Source organism: Nyctibius grandis, chromosome 17, assembly GCF_013368605.1.
Source record: "Nyctibius grandis isolate bNycGra1 chromosome 17, bNycGra1.pri, whole genome shotgun sequence".
Classification (NCBI taxonomy): domain Eukaryota; kingdom Metazoa; phylum Chordata; class Aves; order Nyctibiiformes; family Nyctibiidae; genus Nyctibius; species Nyctibius grandis.
The window spans coordinates 10,304,215-10,325,504 of NC_090674.1; the positions used below are offsets into that span (position 1 = coordinate 10,304,215).

At 57.4% G+C, this 21,290-nt stretch overlaps 1 protein-coding gene across 1 annotated transcript; it reads right to left on the reverse strand.

Moving 5' to 3' along the window:
• Window positions 1-6,067: 6,067 nt before the first annotated feature.
• Window positions 6,068-6,466, reverse strand: NHLH1 (nescient helix-loop-helix 1). The gene has a single exon (XM_068415162.1). The coding sequence runs from the start codon at window positions 6,464-6,466 to the stop codon at window positions 6,068-6,070; it is 399 nt and encodes a 132-aa protein (XP_068271263.1).
• Between the last annotated feature and the right edge of the window lie 14,824 nt (window positions 6,467-21,290).

Consider the following 21,290-nt stretch of genomic DNA (forward strand, 5'->3'; position numbering starts at 1 on the left):
TCCTCTCCGCAGCATCCAGCAGTGCCCAGTCCAGGCTGAGCTGGGTGAGAGCTGCTGGGTCAGAGGGAAGGGAGGGCAAGGGCAGCCAGAGCTGTCAGCGGGAGGACGGAGCTTGGGGCACCTCGGGAGGGACCCCTGGGGCCTGGTCAGCTTGTCCCTCCTGTCTTGTCGAGGATCGTGGCTCTCATGGAGGAGCCCGTCCAGGAGCCACCACTGCGGCTCCCACCCCGGGGTGTCCCACCAGCTCAGCCGGTGACACCCACCCCACGGTGTATTTCCCACCTCTCCGCTGGGCTCCGCGCTGCAGGTGTCACGGGGAAGCCCAGCTCCAGCCTCTGAGCAGCCTCGGCGCTGCTCCAGGTCTCTTTCTGCCTCCACCTGTGAAATGGCAAGGAGACACGGTGCTGCGTCCTGCACTGGCCGTGGGGACTTGAGGGAGGTGGATCCCAGCCCGTGCTGGTTCCCCAGCTCCTGGCACAGAGCTGGGGGGTCAGTCCCCCCCTGCCTTTCCACATGGTTCAATGGGCTCTGTGAGTCACTGGAGCAGCCTTGAGGTGTAACCTTGGGGGTGCAGGAGCTGCGGCCACGTTTGGGGACCCAGCAGGGCTGGGGGATCGCTGCCGGTTGTGGGCCCCCTCTGGTCTCCCTTCCCCCTGCAGCCAGCTGCCCCGGGCTGTCCTCTCGCTCCCGCTCCGGCTCTGGGAGTGATTAATGGGCCCTTGGAGCTCATGCCTGGCGAGCTGGGGTTGCCGGAGCCTCCCTGCCATCTGGGAAGGGCCGCATTGTTCCACCTTGTGATTTACAGGGACTGTCCCCTCCCTCCGCACCCTGCTCTCAGGACAGAGGAGCCTGCCCGGCTCTGCGAGGTGCCCAGCAGTGCAGAGGGTGCTGGGTGCTTCCCACCCATCTCCTGGGCCGAAGGAGGCCCCAGAACCAGCTCTGTCTCACCTTGGTCTTGGAAATGACCTTCTGCAGAGCAGGGAAGAACCAGGGCCTTTGAGAAGTCCTCATACACACCCCTGAGCAGAGGGGGGGGCAGTTGTGTCCCCTCACACTCCCCAGACACCCCTCCTTGCCCAGAGCTGCCCCACACACGAACAACCGGACCCCAGACAGGTCCAACGCCCGTCGGTCCCAAGGCGTCAGGGCTGAGCTTTCCACCCCGCAGGGATGGGGACAGAGGCTCCAGGCAGGTGACTCCGGAGATTGGGAGTTGCGGAAAGCGGGGTGCAGGGTGGCTGCCCCCTCCCTGCCCCGGGCAGGATCAGCAGCATCTAACCCAGCCCCACAGAGGATTGTCTGACCTGGTTGCAAGTCCTGGGGCCGCAGGCTGCTGGGATCGGGATCGGGTCCCAAACCGCCCCCGCTGCCCCACCACGTGCCCTCGCGCCCGGCTCTTGCAAGCACGAAAGGAGCATTTCATAGAATGAATCATAGAATCACAGACTGGTTTGGGCTGGGAGGGACCTTAAAGCCCAGCCAGTTCCCACCCCCCTGCCACGGGCAGGGACACCTTCCACCAGCCCAGGTTGCTCCAAGCCCCATCCAACCTGGCCTTGAACACTGCCAGGGAGGGGGCAGCCACAGCTGCTCTGGGCAACCTGGGCCAGGCTCTCACCACCCTCACAGGGAAGAATTTACAGCGATGGGTCACGGAGGATGCTCTTGGGAAGGTCCCACACGTGCGTACAGGTGCCATTTGCCTTTGTCCCTTGCTCCAGTCCTGGTCCCAGCCCCTGTGGTGGGTCCCTTCACAGGGGACAGGGCTGCTCCGGGGGTCCCCAGCCTGGGGGGTGACAGGGGTGTGGTGTGAGGGTGCAGGGCCCCGCGGTGGGGACCCAGCAGATGGCAGTGCCGCCTCGCGCAGGCGAGCTGGGGACACAGCTGGGGCCCGCCGTGACATCCCCGAGGGGACCAGGGCACACGCAGGCAGCCTGGCTCTGGGGCAGCAGCCTGAGACAAGGGGCGTCCTTCCCCCTTCCCAAAGCGGGGTGTCACATCCCACCCCAGCTCCTCCTCTTGGGGAGAGGAAGGGATGTGGCCGGGGGCCAGAAGCTGTCCCCACCTCATCATCCCCAGGGCAGGGACACAGAAATGCTGCCGGGGAGAAGCAGCTGAGCAGTTTCATGGTGTTTATCTGCACCTTCAGGACTATTTTCGGGGGGGGGTTTTAAAATGAAAAACGATTGTGAAATGTTCCCCTGCGCACCGGGACCTGCGTCCTCTGGAGGCCGGGGAATGGATGGAGGGATGGAGACGTGTGTGGGGAAGATGGAGATGTGTATGAGGAAGAAGAGGGAAGGAAATAGCTGTGAGAATAGAGAAAGAGTTGGGAAGCATCTAGGAAAGCGCCCAGGGAGGTAGAGGAGGAGCGGAGCTGCCTGTCACCCCGCCTGCCCGCGAGCACAAAGAGCAGGCGAGGGACCCAAGCTGTTGGAGATGACAGCAAGGCCAGAACCAGCATCTGAATTAGCATGAAGTGTTTCCATTGTGCGAGGCACAATGAGGACCATATGTCAGGGCCGGGGCTGGCAGCCGGGAACACCGGGCCCCGCCGAGGTTTGGGAGCCGGTGCTGGAGCTCTCGCTGCCCTAACCCCACCACCACCTCCCGGGTGGGATGGAGACGGCCGTCCCACGTGAACCTCCACGTGTGGAGGCTGGTGCTGGAGAGGTTGGGAGAAGAGCTGGGTGTGGATGCCGGCGGTGGGGATATGGTGCATCCTCAGGGGTGAACGCTGGGGAGAAACCCCCGAGCTGGGACAAAAAGGGGCCCTGGGTGCACCGAGGTCCCCTCCAGTGCCCCACCAGCCGCTGTTGCCCCTGCAGCCCGATGCTGCAGAGTCTCCCCGCTCCCTCCCTCCCGTTTATTATTTCCCCTTTGACGCATCTCCGCCGAGCCGAGCTGCAGCCGAGGCCAATTGATTATATGAAGAAATTTGGAGCAAGGCGGCGAACAGCTGCAACCTGCCCCCGGGGACGCGCGGGATCGGCGCAGACAAAGGAGACGAGGCGCAAACTTGCTTCCCCGCGCAGCCTGGGGTGGGTGAAGGAAGCGGGGAGAGAGCTGGGGGTGAGTGGGACCGGGGAGAGGGGTGGGGGTGTGGGGCAGGGGACCGCGGGGGCTCTGCACGGTCAAGCGATGGGTGACGTTGGGGCCGGGGCCACACTGATTTCCCAGGGTACGCAGGAGAGAGGAGGTGGTTTATTGGGTGTGGTTGGAGATGCTGATGGCTGGACCAGCCGTCCTCATCCCTCTGCTGTCACCAGAGCTACTTGGGGTCTGCTTCTCCCAGCAAACCTGGGCTCAAACGGCGACTGCAGACCTTGGGAAAGCCCAAGACATGGTGTCCACCCCGGCTCCGAGCGAGCCCGAGCCCGGCCGGTGCTGGTAGGGCTCTTCAAGTGCCAAGAGGACACGTTGTGGTCCCTTGGCCGGGGCGGGGGGTGACGGCCACTCTCCCACCATCTCCTTCCCCAGGCACGGCCGCAGACACCAGCTCCTGCGTGGGGAATCTGCCACCACCCAACAGCACAAGGAAGGTTAAAAACAAGATTAAAAGAAAAAAAAAAAAGAAAGAAAAAGGGAAGCCGGGCACTCCAAGTTCAAGATCTCTCTTTTGCTGGCAGTTTAATTCATTTCCCCCTCCCCGACTTCCTTGTGAACTCATAAATAATAAATCCTTGCACAGCCTGAACAGCCAAGACAAACACACGCTGGGGCACACCGCGTACAAGGGTGGGTCGGTCGGTTTTCCGCCGTGGTCGTTATATTTTTCTGTTTGTTTTCTACTTTTCCTTTCCCAAAAGTGCACAACACAGCAAATAAATAATAACATTTATCAATAAATTAATTCAATAAATATCCTCGTGGCACAGAGACGTGGCTGGCGAGTGGAGGGGAAGGGTGGGCTGCCCTGATCTGCTTTGCTCTGCCGCTGCCCTGCTGAGAGCCGGCTGCGGGCTCCGCTGCTCCGGCCCTCGGGGATCCCACACTTACTGGTGAGTCTTTGCCAGACAGAGGTAGTTCTCCCTGCTTTTATGGGGAGGGGGAAAATGAGGTACGGAGCGAGGCGTCGCTGGGAGCTGAAGGCAGAGAGAGGGGTGGGATGGAACCGGGAGGTCTGCGAGGTCCCAGGAACCCTCGGACCCCTGGCACAGGCAGCGGGCACCACCTCGGGAGGGCACAAAGCGGAGGGTGGGACCCCGGAGGGCAGAAGGGGGCAGGTGCCGCTGGGACCCCCTGCTCCAGCTCTGGGGGGTTGCTGGTGTTCGCAGGACACGGCCCTGACCCTCTCACCACGAACGTTTCGTCCCTGGCACACCAAAGTCCATCTCCCCCAGCAGCTATCCCGTGGCGAGGCTCGAGGAGGAGCAGCCCCGACCCGTTCCCCCCGGCCCAGAGCGTCGGCTCTGAGCACAGCTCAGGGGTTTCTGCGCTGTCCTGGTCCTCAGCCTGGGCTCTGCTTGTGCTCTTGCCACTGCCAGTGCAAAATGAACTCTTAAAACAAACAAACACCCATAAAACAAGCTAAAACATTCACTCTTGCAACGAGTTTCCTCCAGCCTCAGCATGCCCTCAGCGTGCCCTCAGCTGCTCGGCTCTGCTTTCCCTTCCCGCTCCCCTCCCTCTCCCAAAGTGCTGATCCATTTTAGGGGGGGCTGGGGAGAGCCCCGGCTGCTGGAAGCTGCTTCCTCCCCTCTCCAACCCCGCTGCTCCGCACCCCGCAGGTAAAGTGCAGTTTACCCCAGCCGAGCGTGTGCTGCAAGAGGTCACGCTGCACCAGTGCCATACTGGTGTAAACGGGCGGGCCCGCAGCACCCCGGGGTGAAGCCTCTTTGCACTGGGACGTGGCCCTGGGGCAGCTGAGCGCTGGTGTCCCCCCGTGCTGGGGCACGTGCCACGCTTGGGACCCCACTCAGGCCTTTTTCCCGAGGGGGAGACAGAGGAAGAGTGGGGAGGGATGAAGTGCTGCATGGGGAGGGCTGGTGCCCCGGGGTGGTCGTGTCTGTCGGTGCAATGGGCCAGGCCAGGGGGGCTTCACGCTCATCCTAGTGCAAAGGAGGGTTGGGCAGCACAGCCCAGGCTGCACGGGTGTGAGGAGCAGAGGGCTGAGCTTTGGGGAGACCAGACGTGCAACGGAGGGGCTTGGAGAGACCCCGGGTGCTGCTCCAGCCTGGCACAGGAGCAGGGCCAGCGCTGCTCCGGGCACCGTGCGGGCAGCATAGCAAAGGAGCACACCTCTCTGCTCCGACTCGAGGGGAACCTGGTCTGCACCACGCTTTGTGCTTCCTTTTGGGGCGTGAAAAGCCAGGGCAAACACAGAGGAGCTGCTCCGTGCCCAAGGATGCTCCTGGGCTGTGCGCCCGCTGTGGAGAGGACGGTCCTGACGTGGGTCTTTAAGTGCCCAGCATGATGCCAGGGGCAGAGCAGCAGCAAACAGAGAAAATGCCCAGACTGGCCGTGCTGGTGGGGCAGCCGGTGGCAGAAGGCGCAGACAGACAGATGGACAAGCCCCCGGGGCTGCTTGGTGCTGCAGTGTTTCACAGGTCCATTTTCTGGTGGCTCTTCTAAACGAGGTGATGCACAGACAGACGTGGGCTCAGGATTGTGTGTGGTGGACAGACTGACAGACGTGGGTTCAGGATCGTGGATGTGGTGGACAGACTGACAGACGTGGGTTCAGGATCCCGTAGGCAGCACCGGTGGGATGTGCAGCAGAAGGACGGACAGAAGCTGGGAGCAGACGCGGCCAGCACAGGCTTCAGGCAGCAGATCCAGCGGGACAGACAGACGGCTGATGGACCAAACGTCCAGCCTGACTCAGGCAGGATGGAAAGACAGACAGACGTGGGCTTGGAGGTGGGGAAATAGAGAACATAGTTCAGACAGGGGGTAGAGCAGACAGCTGGGGACTTGGTCCTTGTAGACAGATGGATGAACACAGGCACAGCATTTTGAATGCCCAACATGTGGTTCAGGTCATAGATGGACAGACGGACTTGAGCCCAGCACGTGTTCAGGTAGGAGACGTGGCAGACAGACAGACGGACGCAGGCCGGGCGGCTCAGACATCCAGCACGTGGTTCAGGTAGGAGATGTAGCAGATGGCCAGGCGAAGGATCTCGATCTTGGAGAGCTTCTTGTCCGGCGGCAGCGTGGGCAGCAGCTTGCGCAGCTCGGCGAAGGCCATGTTGAAGGCTTCGACGCGGATGCGCTCCCGCGTGGCGTGGGCCGTGCGGTATTTGGCCGTGGCGCGCCGCCGGCGCCGCCGCTCCTCCCGGCTCAGGTGCTGCAGGTCTTTCTTCACGGCCTCGCCCGGCTCGGCTACCCGGGACTGAGCGCACAAGCCCACGCCGCCGGCGTCCTCCACGCTGCCCGCGCGGCCGCAGTCGCTGAAGACGGACTCGGACTCGGAGTGCGTCGGGGGCAGGTCGATCTCTGTCTGGTCCGAGTTGAGCATCATCTTCACAGAAGCAGGGTGGACAGACAGACGGATGCTTCAGAGGTGGGGTACGACAGGAGGACGGACTGACCCGGGCACGACTGTTGAAGCAAAACCGCTCTGCTTTAAGGAGAAGGTCTCTGGATCACAGCAAGCCCCTGGTGATTCTCTTCCTCTTCCTCCTCATCACACACCGTCTCCGCAAGGGAATTTCAAAATTTTCCCTTTTCCCCGGAGGACTCGTTGGGCGGGCGGCAGCTTTCACAATAAATAATGTAAGAAAGGTGGCAGGATGCATATAAATAAAAGAAATAAAGGAATATCCTCCGCGCGGGCGCAGAGACCGCGGGCTCTTGCGTGCGGCCGTGGCAGGACCCAGCTTCGGAGCCGTCAGGTGTCAGAGCCGAACTCCTCCCGCGGGCTCTAGAAAACACAAGCACAGGGGCTCTCAGCATCGCCCGGCTCGTGGTGGACACGAGAGACGGAGGGAGAGAGCACGGCTGTTTGCTCCACCCGCCCCGTGGCGTTGGCCCCAGCCGGAGCAGGGGACAGCCCGTCCCCACCGGGCTGGGATGGGGGTCACGGGCAGCGGCGCGGGAGCCGGTGGGGTGGCTCTGGGAGAAGGTGGAAGCCATTTCTCCTGGCTCTCCGAAGAGATGACAGGTGGTGGATGAGCGAAGGGGAAAAACAGACCGCGGGGGGTGAGAGGAAGGGGGGCTCATTGTATACTAAATGAGCCCGTATGTCATGGATCCTGGCACCCCCGACATATGGAACCCAACACAGCTGCTTTGCTTGATGTGTCCAAATAGACGCTGGCTCCCCGCTCCCTCCGGGACGCCGCCGGCCGGGAAAGCTGCCTCTCCTCTCCCTTCTCCCCCTGCTCCAGCCCCGCACAGATGCCTCCGGCACCCCGGGAGCAGGGCTGGGAAAGGCAGGTCTTGCCGCAGGCACTTCTTTCCCCCCCGCCAGGCAGGGACGGGCTGGGGTGGAGCAGGGGAAGGGGAACAAACTTCAGATGGTGCTGCTGGAAGAGCCGCAGCCCGGCCGGGAAGGCAGCCAGGCAGAGATGTACAACATATTACCTCTCTCAGGCCTGACAAGCTTGTAATGAGCCATATGACTGAGAAATGGAAACTAAATGAATATGGACAGGCGGTGACTGGGAAGAAATAGTCCACATCCCGTTATAAAAGCCTGGTGGGGAGCAGAGCCCTTGATGTGTGTTTCCACAAGAAACACAGGGAACCCCATAAGTGTGTCCAGAAATGTCTGCACAGCCCCTCTGCGCCCCCCCAAACCCATGTGGTTGCTTCTTTGCACGCTTATACATGTGCACACACATGTACATATACACACAGACACATTTCCCAGCACATACATGCAAATGCTCCCTGTCAAAAACTCCTCTGCGAGAATCCTACGTCCATTTATGCACAATATTTACACCCACGCTCATAAATCTACCCCAAGTCAGGCATCTCTGTGCACACACACACACACACACAGTGATATTCAGATTTCACTAAATAAATTAACCTGGACTTTTTTTTCTATAACACAAAACCTTTCAGCTATGTGTGAGGGTACAAGTAAACCACCCAAATCCTAAATAAAAAGTTACTCTTGCGAAGCCCTTAGCCTGGAGATGACAGAAGGGCTGATGGAAACGTGGCTTTTGGGATCCACGGAGATGCCCTCTCATGGCTTTGACCTTGCAATAAACTAGAGCACGGCTGAGTTTGGGTTTGGGTTTAACTTGCTCTCCCTGCCATCAGCTTCAGAGACAAACCAGCCCGGGACCAACGCAGCAGCGCGTACCCCAAGTTCCTGCATTAGCCAGGTCTGCCGTAGCCATCCACTACAGCCGCAACTCCTGCACCGTGTTTAACCTTCTCCATTCCCCTCCCACTTTAATTTCTTTTCTCCTTCTGCTCTTGTCCCCTTCTTGTAGACCCAGGACCTCTCTTCTGGTGCTGGGTGGTGGATGGAGCACTCCTGCCCTGCCCTCGGGAGCAGGGTGTCCGTGGGTGACCACCACCCCACGCAAGCCCGTGCCTGGCCACCGAGCAGCCCGCCGTGGCCAGCTCGAGGCTCGTCGCCACGGCCAGGTTTCCCTGCGTGCTGGCAGTGCCACCCGCTCCCACTCACAACAGCCGTCCCCGGAGCATCGCTCTCAGCCGCGGCGGCTCCAGCAGCGGGGCAGGGCGGCTGCTCCAGCCGTGAGTGCGAGCTCCGGAGGGGCTGGAGCCGGGCCGGGACAAGGAGGGAAGGTCGGCCCTGGGGTTGGACACGTGCCACGGCAGCTCTGCACTTACAGCTCCCGGGCCGTGGCAAGGAGTCGGTGCGGGGACATCCAGGATCACACCCACGTGTGCAGCTCCGCGCCTGTGTGCGCAGCTTCGCTTTAAATACTCTCTCCTCAGCTCTTGGGGACGGGGAACTGCACCTGATCTCTCGCACTAGCTTCACCGCTCTGCTGCCTCCCTCTTGCCCCACCGCTGCTGCTCTGAAAGCAACAGGCCTGTTTCTCCTCTTGCTCTGCAAACTCAGGTGCTGCCTCACCTGGAGGTGCAGCCCACATCCAGGTGAGCCACCCCAGCAAGAAACTGTGGAGAAGCCCACCTGCCTCCTGGCCCCATCTCTTCAGCACAGGGAAGGAGACAAACCGCCACCTCCTGTCCCCTCCTTGGACACCAGCACCAAGGCACGAGCGTGTCGCTTCATCCTGCAGTAGGGGAGGCTGCAAAACCTCCTTCTCCTCGGGCAGACAGGGATGACGACCTGGCCCAGGAGCAGCCCGGGAACAACTCACCGCTCCGCCGTGGCCCGCAGAGGGCACAGGCTGTGGGACACATTGTTGTCACTGTCTCAGCATCCTTGCAAGTGAATTTGAAGTGTGTCAAACATGGGAGGCAGGAGCCCTGCACGGGGATCTCGGTCGCAGAAGGATGTCAGCAGGAGACGCTGGACCATTTGCACGAAGACAGGTTTGAGTACTGGACCCAAATAAACTCCTTATCCCACTCCTCCTTCGCTGGGTTAATCCAGTCCTCAAGAACTTTTTTCACTCTTTCCTTCAGATGAACCGTAACTGCCATCTTCCTAAACTCACCTATTGCAAGAACCTCTTTTAAACCTACACTTGCCCCAGTCCTGCCTTCAGCAAAACCCCAGTAACGCTTAAACCCCCGACGGGAAGCAACGCTTCCCACCTCCTCGCTTGCCCTTTTCCTCGCTCTCCAGCCCAGCAGTGTAACAATTTTTGAAGGCTCCCCGGCCACGCAAAGTGTGTCTGGGACCCACCTTCAGGCCTGGAGGTTCCTTTTCTTTTTCCTGATCAGAAATCCCCCGTGCCACCGCCAAGCCCAAAGCAAAGGTGGGTTTGGACATTAAAACCTTGCAGCGAGGTCAAGCCCCCGTCCCGAGAGAGCCCGTGGCTTTGTGCCGAGGGCCACCTCCCCGCACAGCCCACGCTGCTTATCTGCTGTCCCTCTCCCCACCTGCCACGCTGCCATTTCAGCAGCACCAGACCTCACAGCAACATCCAGGAGTGCTCGTCCCCCACCCCAGGACAGCCTCCTTACCCCCAAGCCGATGACCATTCCCGAGCTCCAGCTTTTCTCTTCCAGCAGGACGAAGCTCAAAGTAATCCAGGGCTGGAGGAACCGCTTGGCTCATCCATCCATTGAGGAGGCAGAAAGTTTCCCTGCTCGGCGGGATGGACCTGGGGGGGTCAGGGGGACCCCCGGTAGCCTTGGGACCCAGGCATGCTACTCCTTGGGCAGGAGTGCGAGCGGGCCACCACGCCTTGAGATGGACACCCCGAGGAGGCATGTGCCCCAGACGCTATATATACACCCCAGCCTCGCACGCCGGGTCCGACCCCGGCCGCCTCATTGGCCGCTCCGGTGCTCCCCCCCTCATAAATATTAAAGTCAAGAGAGGGGATGCCATTGGCTGTGTGGGAGGTTGGAGCCCCCGGGAGAGGAGGGAGGTGGAGGTTGGATGTGGTCCTGGAGGGTGGATGGAGGTGGTGGGCTGGGAGGGAGGGAGGGAGGAGGGTGGGGGTGCTCCGGGAGAAGGCAACATCTGTTCTCCATGCATATTTCATAAAGGAGAAATAGAGAGATGGGAGCGAGCGTGGAAAGGGGAGAGGGAGAGAGAGCCAGGCAAGCAAGTCCCTGCGCCGGGGTGGGACGAGGAGCAGCGTCTGCAGAAGAAGCTGGACCACAGGCACAGCCTTCCCGGTGGCTCCCACCGGCGCGCAGCCCCCGCGGCGTGGGTGCGTGTGTGAGCTGGGCTGCGTGTCCGGGCCGTGTCCGTGTGCACGCAGCTGCGTGATGCACGGGTCTGGGGGTGCACGTGTGGGGCAGGCGATCACTGGTGGGTGCCTGGACCATGGACAGTCTCTCCCAGACAGGCTCTACCAGCAGCAACAACTACCCCACAGGTCCTGCCTGTGAGCTGCTGTAAAATTCACCTGTAGTAAAGTTTGGTGAGGAAAGAGAAAGAAAGTGAAAGAGGCACCCAGAACACCCAGGTATTGCTTTGAAACACTGATCCTCTAACCCTGAAACAATGATCTCTTTTGTGGGTTAGACTTGGTCTCTGCCTCTCACCCTTCTCCGATTTCAGATTCTCAAACTCTGCCTTGAGAAAATCTGCTCTAGTTCATCCTCATCATCAGGAAACTCCCTGCTCTGAAACCCCCGTGTCCCCCATCCCACACTTACACATCTGCGTGCGTTCTCCCATCTTCATCCTCTCCCTCCTCCAAGTGCTGAAGGTTACGGCCCCCCCTCGCCTCCCTCCCAGGCCCTGGGGGCTGGTGCCCCCTCCCCTGCCCGGCAGGCAAAGCCCAGGTGATGGGCACTGGCACCTGGGCAGCCTCCAGCCCGTGGCACGGATCAGCAGATGGTCTCGGGAGTTTGCAGGGCGAGCGGCGGCCGAGGCAGAGGGATCAGGTGGCAGCGAGGAGCTGCCTCCCCATTGCTATGGCACCGATTAGAAAACAATATTCGCCTAATGAGCTCATGGCAATCGCCACATCCGCCCCGAGACGAACACGCGCGGTGCACAGCGCGCGCGGGACGCGACGCACGCCGTGCAGCTCCCGCACGCTTCTCACACGCACCGATCGCTCCTCTCACGTGCGAACACACGAGCAGCACGTCCACAGGGGTGTGCACCCCTTTCACCAGCCCCATCGCACACCCCGTATCCCCCTGCACACGCGTCCCCCTCCTCTCCGCCTGGGCCCCCCATCTCCCCTGAGGAGCTGCTTGTGTTTATTCCTCGCTCTGTGCTCCCCGTCCCTCCTCTGTTCCCACCCCCGGGCCAGCTCCTCTCCCCCTGCCAGGACGCCAGCAGGGTCCCACCTCTCTGCGCAGCTGATGCCGGGCTGCTCCGGGCATCCTGCCGGGCTGGGCTCGGGGAGGAGGCGAGGGAAGGAGCGGAGCTGGCTGCCGCGGCCGCCCCGCTGGGGACGCCAGGCCCGGTCTGTGCTGGCCTTGTGGCCACCGCAGCGTGCAGCATCCAGGCGAGCGGGCAGGTTTCAGGCCCCGCTCAAGTTTTAATCCTAAATTGAGGCATTGGCAGACCCATCCTCCCACCCCAGATCCCCACGAGGGAGCGATGCACAGTGCTCTGTGGGGACACGGACTGCTCGTCTTGTCCCCAAGGCAGGTCACGCTAACCCGGGACAACCCTCTCTGCCTGGCTGCAGTGCCACAAGCACAGCGCCTGCTCCCAGCAGCCGAGGGCCCCTTCCCATAACGCAGTCACCTTAACTCTGCCCTGGGATGATGCAGAGTGAGAAACGCCAGACCTTTCTCCTGCAATCCAAGCCAATATTTCCCCCCCTCCATGGCTGAAATCCTCCCTGGTCCCTGCTCAGAACCTCCAGCCCATGGGAGCTGCCGTGGTCCCTGGGATTTTGGCTGCTGCCTCATTCTCTACCTCCTCAGCAAGAACTTCTGAGCTTCAAACATCCTAATGCTGGCCAAAACCTGATGAGATTTGGGGGAAGGAGAACAAGAGACCCTTGGCTTTGTTTTTCACTTCTGAGTTTCCCGACTTCCTGGCTGGCACAAACTGGTCTTCCTTGTCAAAACCAACCAGGTTTCTTAATCGCAGGAGCCCACAAGCCCGAGCCTGCAGAAACCCCTCGTTACCTCTGAATTCCTGGGCCTCCCTTTCAACACAGCTCTGGTGGGAGCACAGCCAGCTTTTAAAAATCTCTCCCTACCTTTGGCTTGACCTGTGAGGTTGATGGACCCAGATGGATCTATTGTGGTGTTTCCATCTGAGGGGATGAAGTCCTCCAGGACTTGCCCACCTCAACCCACAAGGTTCAGGGATCAGCTGCAGAGAGAGGAGCCGTGGATGGGGCCAGGGGGACCCGAGCTGGGCTCATTGCTCCAGGCCTCCTGCGTGCATGCAGGGAGGGCACGGTGAGGTAGGAAAAGGGAGTAGAAGAGGCAGTGTTTGGCAGGAGATGAGGCGACATATTGTACAAAGCCACTGGGGACCACACTGGCCTGGGCTTGTCAGGGAAAACAGGCAGCCTTAACCCTTGTGCTGCTGGAGCAGATCCAGCCCGAGTTTTGTAACTTTTATACAGCGAGGGGCTGCACGTCCAAACAACTAGTGGGAGACCTGGAAGGAGATCCCTGCCACAACTCACAGACACTGGGAAGACAGAGTCCCTGGGGGGCATTACTACTCCTGCTCATCAACTGGTACCTTCATGCACACGGTGGGACTGTGCTCCATCTCTCCAGCAAGGACCCTCTGCAGAAGAAAAGCTGCTGGGCTCCGCTGTGTGCCTGTGACCACCCAGCTGCTCATTCATGGTGAAGTCTTCTATGGCAGCCCTGTCTTTTTGGAGCCTTCCCTGCAGCCAAGCCACCAGAGATCCCGTAGCATCCACAGCATCATGTTTGATGCCGTTATACTTCATCCAGACATACACAAGTGCAGTTTGTGGAGGGGGAAGCTGCCAGCTCCATCACATCTGGCTTGCAGCACGCTCTTGCAACCATCAGCTGCAGCCTGCGCTGGCTGTGAAGGTTCAGACACTGCACAGACAGCGCAAGGCCTTGCTGACCACGCTGTGATGCTCATCTGGGTGATGCTCCAGCTACCAGACTCTTCACAGCGTGCGGGAAGTGAGTCCAGAGGAGGGCGACCAAGCTGGGGAAGGGTCTGGAGGGTCTGACCTACGAGGAACGGCTGAGGGAGCTGGGGGTGTTTAGCCTGGAGAAGAGGAGGCTCAGAGGTGACCTTAGTGCAGTCTACAACTACCTGAAGGGAGGTTGTAGCGCAGTGGGAGTCGGCCTCTCCTCCCAGGCAACTAGCGATAGGACAAGAGGACACAGCCTCAAGCTTGGCCAGGGGAGGTTCAGGTTGGACATTAGGAAGCATTTCTTCTCAGCAAGGGTCATTAGCCATTGGAAGGGGCTGCCCAGGGAGGTGGGGGAGTCACCATCTCTGGAGGGGTTTAAGAAAAGACTGGACATGGCCCTTAGTGCCCTGGTCTAGTTGCCATGGTGGTGTCAGGGCAATGGTTGGACTCGATGATCCCAGAGGGCTCTTCCAACCTCACTGATTCTGGGATTCTGTGAAGCAGAGCTGTTTGGCTCGACGCTGGAGAAGCACCTGGGCAGCCTGTTACTCTTCACTCAGGGTGACGATGACCTGCAAAGCCAGGGCTCAAGGCCTTTTTGGGCAAGTTTGTTAGAGCACACAGATGTGTGCGCATGTGCAGGCTGTCTGTTTGCACACACGTGCACACTTGGGCTGCAGAGCACACGTGGGCAGGTGGCTGAGCAAGGCCCAGCACCCCTCAGCACACGTGTCTGCGCGCACACCCGTGTTCACTTGTGCGTGTGCCTAACTAATAACAGAAGGCCCCTGATCTGCAGGGCTCTCCCCACGCCCTGGGCACGCTTGCCTGGCTAGTGACAGAAGCTCTCGGCTCCGATAGCCCCTCTCCTCTCCTCGCCTTTGTCTCCCTGGCTTTTATTGAGTGCAGGTTTTGTGAGCGGTCGGTGACAGACGGCCCCGGTGCTCGATAACTAGACAATCTGTCACCACCACCACTGACAGCTTTCACAAGGAGCCCCTTTCCTTTCATCCTTCCCGGTTCCCTTCGCCTCTGCTCGTCCCCCTTCCACACGTGCTCTCTGGCTTTGTTCCCCCCTAAAAGCCAAATAGCGACAGAAGCTCCTGATCATAATATTGCTCTAATCGAGTCTGTCATAATCGGATCCAATCTAATTACGTTCAGATCCCTCTCTTCTCCTGACTCTCTCTATTGCCTGTCCATCTGTCCCTCTCTTCCCTTCCAGTCTTTGTGTCCATCCATCTGTTATCTTCAGGCCTTTCTCCCTTCCCATCATCTCCCTGGGCCCCTGCCCCATTCGCAGCGTGGCCGCCCCGGCCCTTTCCTCCAGCGGCTCCCTCTCCAATCCATCTCTCTTAAAGGCCTCTCCATCAATCCATTTAGCAGCAGCTCCCTGCCTCCTCTAGCCCATCTGCTTCTCCCTTTCTGCTGGCTGCGAGATGCAGAGATGCTGTTTTGTTTGTGTGTCGATCTTGATTAGCCCCAGAAACCTCACTGTTAAAGCTGTGCTGGCACTGGGGAAAGATCACCTGGGTAGCAGAGAGCTGTAGGTCCTAAGCAGCATCCTGCATCCCTCATCCTCTACCTCCTCTGAGCAACTGCACCACACACAAGCGCTTGGGCTGGACACGCAGGCAAAAGAGGCTGGAGATAAAAGGACGGGGCCCCAGGAGCACAGGGCTGCACAAGGCAGGCTGGAGAAGAGCAAGCTTGAATCAGTAACTCCCTAAATTACCTTCCTTTTCCTCTAGCTCTGGTATTTTCCTCCAGGAATGCACACAACTGGCTGGATGACGGACAGACAGAAGAACAGACGTGGTGGTGGTGACATCTGACTGGATGTTCTCGCTGCACGCAGAGAGAGGACAAGGTAGAGCAGAGCCGGGGCGCATGGCTGCAATGGTACCCAGTGTGGGAAGGAGGTGCCCAGGTACCATCAGGGCGTCGTGGATTTGGGGCGCGGGGTCACTCCAGGGTCTTCTGTGCCTTTCCCAGCAGCAGTGGGTGCTGGTCGCTGTCGGAGACAGGGCAGCAGCAGAGACGGACCCTGGGCATGATCCAGTCTGGCAGTTCCTACACTCCTATTTGTAGTAGTCAGACCCTGATTTTAAACACATGCTGGACTCAGATGTCTGCTGGGTGCCAGCCAAAGGCCCTTGCTTCCTGCAATAGTTATCCTGAGCTACGCTGCCTTCGTTCCTTCAGCTGGAGCTCGTTGCTGCTCATGGGTAGGACACAGAAAGCAGTTGCCAATGATCATGGCAGCAGGACTACTGGGGAGTGACCATAGGATACTGGACAGAGCAACAGGACTTGATGTATCCTTTAGACAGCAGCATCACACAAAGGCTCCATGAAGTCTGTAGCTACCTTGTTGGTCCACGGACCAAAGACCTGCCAGTCTACGTTGGCAAAGGATGGGCTCAGGCCCACTTCAGAGAGACTCGAGGCACAGGCCACGCAGAGCTCAGAGGTCTTTAAAGTATTCAGCACAGACAGATCTAGAGCAGCTTCAAAGGCACGCAGAGGAGCAGCTCTTGTGGCAGGTAGCAGGTTTTCTCCATATATTTATTTGGAGTTAAAGCTAAATGCTCTCCTTTGAACAACCCATGCCTAAGCAGTTGTCACTTGTGAAAACTGGGTCTGGTTGTCTGTATATGCCTTCACAGAATCACAGAATCAACCAGGTTGGAAGAGCCCTCTGGGCTCATCGAGTCCAACCATTGCCCTCACACCACCATGGCAACTAGACCATGGCACTAAGGGCCATGTCCAGGCTTTTAAACACATCCAGAGATGGTGACTCCACCACCTCCCTGGGCAGCCCCTTCCAATGTCTAATGACCCTTTCTGTAAAGAAATTCTTCCTAATGTCCAACCTGAACCTCCCCTGGCGAAGCTTGAGGCTGTGTCCTTAAAGTGGTACACAGAGCAACACCTCAGCCTCTCTAAATCCTGAGCTAGATGTCAGGCAGGCAAGAGCCCAACTGGGAGCTGAACGCAGCCACACTGCAACACTGACCATCAGGGAAGAGTGAAGGGGGTGAAGGACAGTCCCAGCAAGGCCATCTGCGGGACAGCTCGACTCCAGCCAGCTGCAGCCACTGCTGCCCAAAGCACAGACGCTGGGCTCCAGCGCCGGGGACAGGAGAGGCAGCAGAAGCTGGGCAGACTGGAGAGGAAGGATGCTAAGAGAAATGGTGACTTCTTAGAGAAGTGACAGAGAGCACGGTCCTACGAAGACTGCTCTGCGACGTCCCAAGCTGTCTCCAGCTTGAACAAGGCAACACTAGCTGTTCCTATAGCTCACCCAGCAAACTCTCCTGCCCTTGGTCAGAACATCTCTCTCTTTGGTCTCCAAAAACGAATCCCTTCACCCCCGCAGTGGGCTTCATTTCTATTTTAGCTGCTGATAAAACAGAGAAAACAAATTATTTAAGAAGACACCAATTTTTTTCTTCCTGTCTCCACTGCTTCCTTCTCCCAGAAGCCAAACAGCTCCGGCTTTGTTCTGAGTATTAATTAACTTTCCTGCCTCTTAATATTCCAGAGCCATAAAGTTCCCAGGAGCTGGGAGGCCGGGCGCTAAGAAAACACACATTTCCTCTCCTTTCTCCTTGTCTCATTGACTGTCACCCCCATATGTCTCCCCCCTCAGGGCACAAGGGCAGCTGCAAACCCGCCTCGCTGGGCTCAGCCCCAGCCCTCTGCCTCCCGGGAGGCAGCTGAGTTCAGAGGTCAAGAGAGTCAGTGGCATCTTCTTTTTGTGCAGAAATCCCTGGTAGAGTTGCGTGGGGAGAGAGAGGAGAGGAAATTGATGCTTGCAAATGATGTGTGTGCATGAAGGGGGGAGTGTGTGGCTCAGCAAGATGCCTGGGGGCTCTATGGCAGAGCCAGCATGTGCCAGCTGCCCTCCTCAGCTGCCCAAAAAACCTAGTCTGGGCTTTGATGGAGCTGGAGGTGGTTTGGGGTAATCCAAGCACTATCTCATACCAGAGGCATGAGTGGGAGTTCCATGTGGTTATCAGGAAGGACAGGACTTCTCATGGATCCATGCAAGGCAAGGCACAGGGATGAAGCTAATTTTGGAGGACAGTCAGGAGAAAGGCGAGACAGAGAGATCCCTGGGTTTCTACTCCTGGCCTGGCACCTTGCAGCAAAAAGAGCTGGCAGCAGGTAGTGAATTACTTCTCTCCAAGTACCAACAGTGGTTCCCGTGGCCAGTTGCTCTTCTCCAGGGCTGTCCTGCCAGCACCAGACTCACTGGAGCTGGGTGCAGGGAGGAGATGGGAACAGGCGCAGAGCTGCAGCCTTTACCTTCAAGAGCAAAACAGAGCCCAAGGGGCAGACAGGGAACTGCCCCTGGGAGCAGCTGCCCCAGCCTTCGCTGGCATCAACAGCCTGTTTATTTTGAGGAGCAGTTCAGCAAGACTTGCTAGAAGTTGCATCACTTCTTTTTCCCCTGGTAGACGGCTGCAAAACTTGCTTCTTCCAGGCTCCATCTCTTGAGGGCGAATGTGCCCTTAGCTGCTCAGCTGCTCTCTCCTTAGTTCCCTGTTTCTTTGGTCAAGCATTGAGCAGGGCAGAGAGTTTGCAGACCCCCGTCCCACTAAACCAGAATAACTGAGCAGCTGAACTCAGTGCCTAAAAGATACCAAAGATGCCAAGTGCTTGGACAGAACTCAAAGCTGTCCAGCATCTGTAAGCATCAAGAAGAACCGGTTAGACCAGGAATGATGTAAAACCACCTCAAAATGTACTAGTTCTGGAAGAAATTCAAGTACTCATGCTTTGGAGCAACAAGCCAAAGTCTTCGGAGTCAGAGGAGAGCATTTTCCCAGTACCTGAACTTGATTGTGAGGCTGAACCGAAATCGAGTGAGCTTTTGTCTCCTTTGCTGACTGTGCTAGAGAGATGGTAACCTTTGTCAGCCGGGAGGATATCTTAAATCACTGCAGCAAGGTTTGCCAGGAGAAATCTGTCGAAGCCAGAAAACAGCTCGGTATCTCTAGAGCGTTCCTGTGAATCGTTTCCCAGCTGACTACGTCCTCCTGGACCAGCTATGACAGACGTGGTGGCCCTTGCTGCATCCCTCCCCTAGACCAAGAAGCAGCCAGGGGTACTCTGCTGTGAGCCGCTGCTTCAAAGACAACCACGGAGCAGGAAAGTTGTTTGCTTTCCATATGTTTTGCATAATTTCCCATGCAAACTTTTCTAATTATCAAAGCAAATAGGCTTTGAACGGGGGAATTATCTCGTTCACGTCAGCCCACCTCAAAGAAGGCCACACCACCAGCTTTGCACTGTGACCCAGCACAATTTAGACTCTACCTTATTTAACCAGCACACATCAAAATACACGTAGCTGCTCCTCCAAACTCAGCAATTTTGTTTCTATCGCAAAGATAAAAATAAATCTACGTATATGCCAGTACTGGAACTACTTTCCACATTAATTGACTGAGAGGGCACTTATTCCCCATTGCTTATTAGCATTAGGGATGCTCTAATTAATGCACATAATCTCAGGAGTGATGGTGAAAAGTCTATCAGGGGAGTTATCAAGTTTAAGGTTCGCGCAGCTGAGGACAGCTGCTGTTAGACCAGGGTGGGCAGGAGGAAGCAGAGACACAGCTCAGCCCCAAACCAAATTTGAACATTACAAAGGAAGACACACGAGGGGTCAAGCCTGTTTCATTTTTAACCTGGGGATGTGTATCTGCTGCAGATAACTGTACTCAGACTGAAGGCATGGAAAGGCTGGCTTAAGAGGGAGCCTTTCCAGGGCTAAGACACTAACTCCGGGCTTAAAGCAGCCGACAGCAATTCCCTACGGGGCAGCGATTTAGCAGCCGTACACAAAAGCAGCAAAGGCTTTCCAGGTCCCAGCGGAGGGGAATGAGCACTCCCAAATCCACTGGCAGCTCTTTGTTTGAAGATCAGGAGTGAGACTAAACGACTGAATAGGTCAGAGACATCGCAGTTCCTCCCACCTTGCCCCATTTACGATCTGGAGAGGGATGCAGGTGAACATGAGACCTTTTTGCATGGTCTTGTTTCCCTATACAAAGGGATTTAATTCTCCACGACACACAAAGCAGTTCCTTTCACCAACATTAGCTTTACTTTAACAAAACACCTTTGTATTTCAAGTACTGTCCGCCTCAAGGTCTCAAGAGCATCCCCTCACCCCTGTGAAACAGGGTCCGTGTCACCGGTGAGAGAAGGGCACTGCGAGGGGAAGGGACGCGGCCACAGCCAGTCTGGGGAAGGACAGGGAAGAGAAACCTCGCGACTAGGACTCACCCTCGTAGCTCATTTACTTCCTAGACGAATCCTGCCTATTTCTTCCCCACCCCCTTTCATCCACCACTCAGCCCAATTCCCCCGAGGAGGGAAGGCTCAGATCTGCACGGCGCAAACCTCATCATCTAAAGCCAGCTGAGCAAAACGCACTCACTGACCATGGCAAAACACAGCGAGGAGGGCTGGAAACACCCACGGCTACTGCCTTGCCTTTCACCCCTCCGCACAGCGACGCTGCTGGCACCAAGAGGGTTTGAGGGACGCGCAAAACCCCCAGCTCAGGGTAAATTTTGGGCTGACATTCAAGCGAAGACTTGTGGTGTTCTCCAGCGTTGGCAGAGGGAGGGAAAATGTGTCTCTGCTGCAGCGCCTGCCAGCCTAACCCCCTTGCTTCTCCCTTCCTTTTGTCAGCCACTGATAGGAGGGCTGCTCATCGCGCTGTCCGCAGGGGAGACCTGTTGGCCATCCAAGGAGCGGCGTAGGCACAGACAAGGGAGACAGCTGTTTGTTCCCCTTGCCAGAGAGCAGCTCTGAACAAAAAGCTGGGAGTGGAAAATGGGGCTGGGAGTGGTAAAAGGGTTTGTTTTCTGTTTGTGTGGGGAAAACAAGGAGGAAAAAAAAATTCCAACCAGAACCCTTTGGGGGGAAATAAGAAAAAAAGCCCAAAGCCAAGCACAGAAACTCCATTTGAAAGACAGGAGGGAGAGCAGTATGGGAAGGACGCATTTTTAATTTGAAAATTATCAAGAACCCTGTGTATATTCACCCAATTTGCTGATTAGCCATCACCGATTCCACCATCTCCCCACACAGCACTGCTCCACCATGAATTAAGCATTTGCATTTTGAGATGTAAAAATATACAATAAACTTACCTTAGGGAAGGAAAAATATTCTACAAAACTGTCTGCCAGACCACGTGCTATCTTGAGGTCCTCCATCTCACCCAAAATACTTTCCTGCACAGAAATAGCCTACTTGGCTAATTTTGGGGAACTGATTTTGTCCTGACAAAGTTGGAATGATTCCAAAGATTAGGAGCTGGAGGCTATGAAAATCCTTATTGTAAAAACAAGTATCTCCATGTAAATTGAGATATGAGTTTCTTCATCATTGCCAGGACAAATGAAATCAGGCACAGAAACATTCCACCAAGTATCAGGAGCAGTTTCCTGATTGCAGGATGCATGAGCAAGCGGAAGAAGTCTCCCTCAGGGTAGCACTGAAAATACAAGGTCTGAATTACTTTAGAACTCCAGAGTGTGTCTAGTTGAGAAAAAGACTTAAACACAATAAGCCTTCACTGTCCCCTAGGGAAGAGAAAGCGATGTCTGCTTTAGTGCTACTCAGCTCTGATTTCTGGAATTAATCCTCTCTACCTATTTTTGAGCTCCTCGCTTTGGACACCAG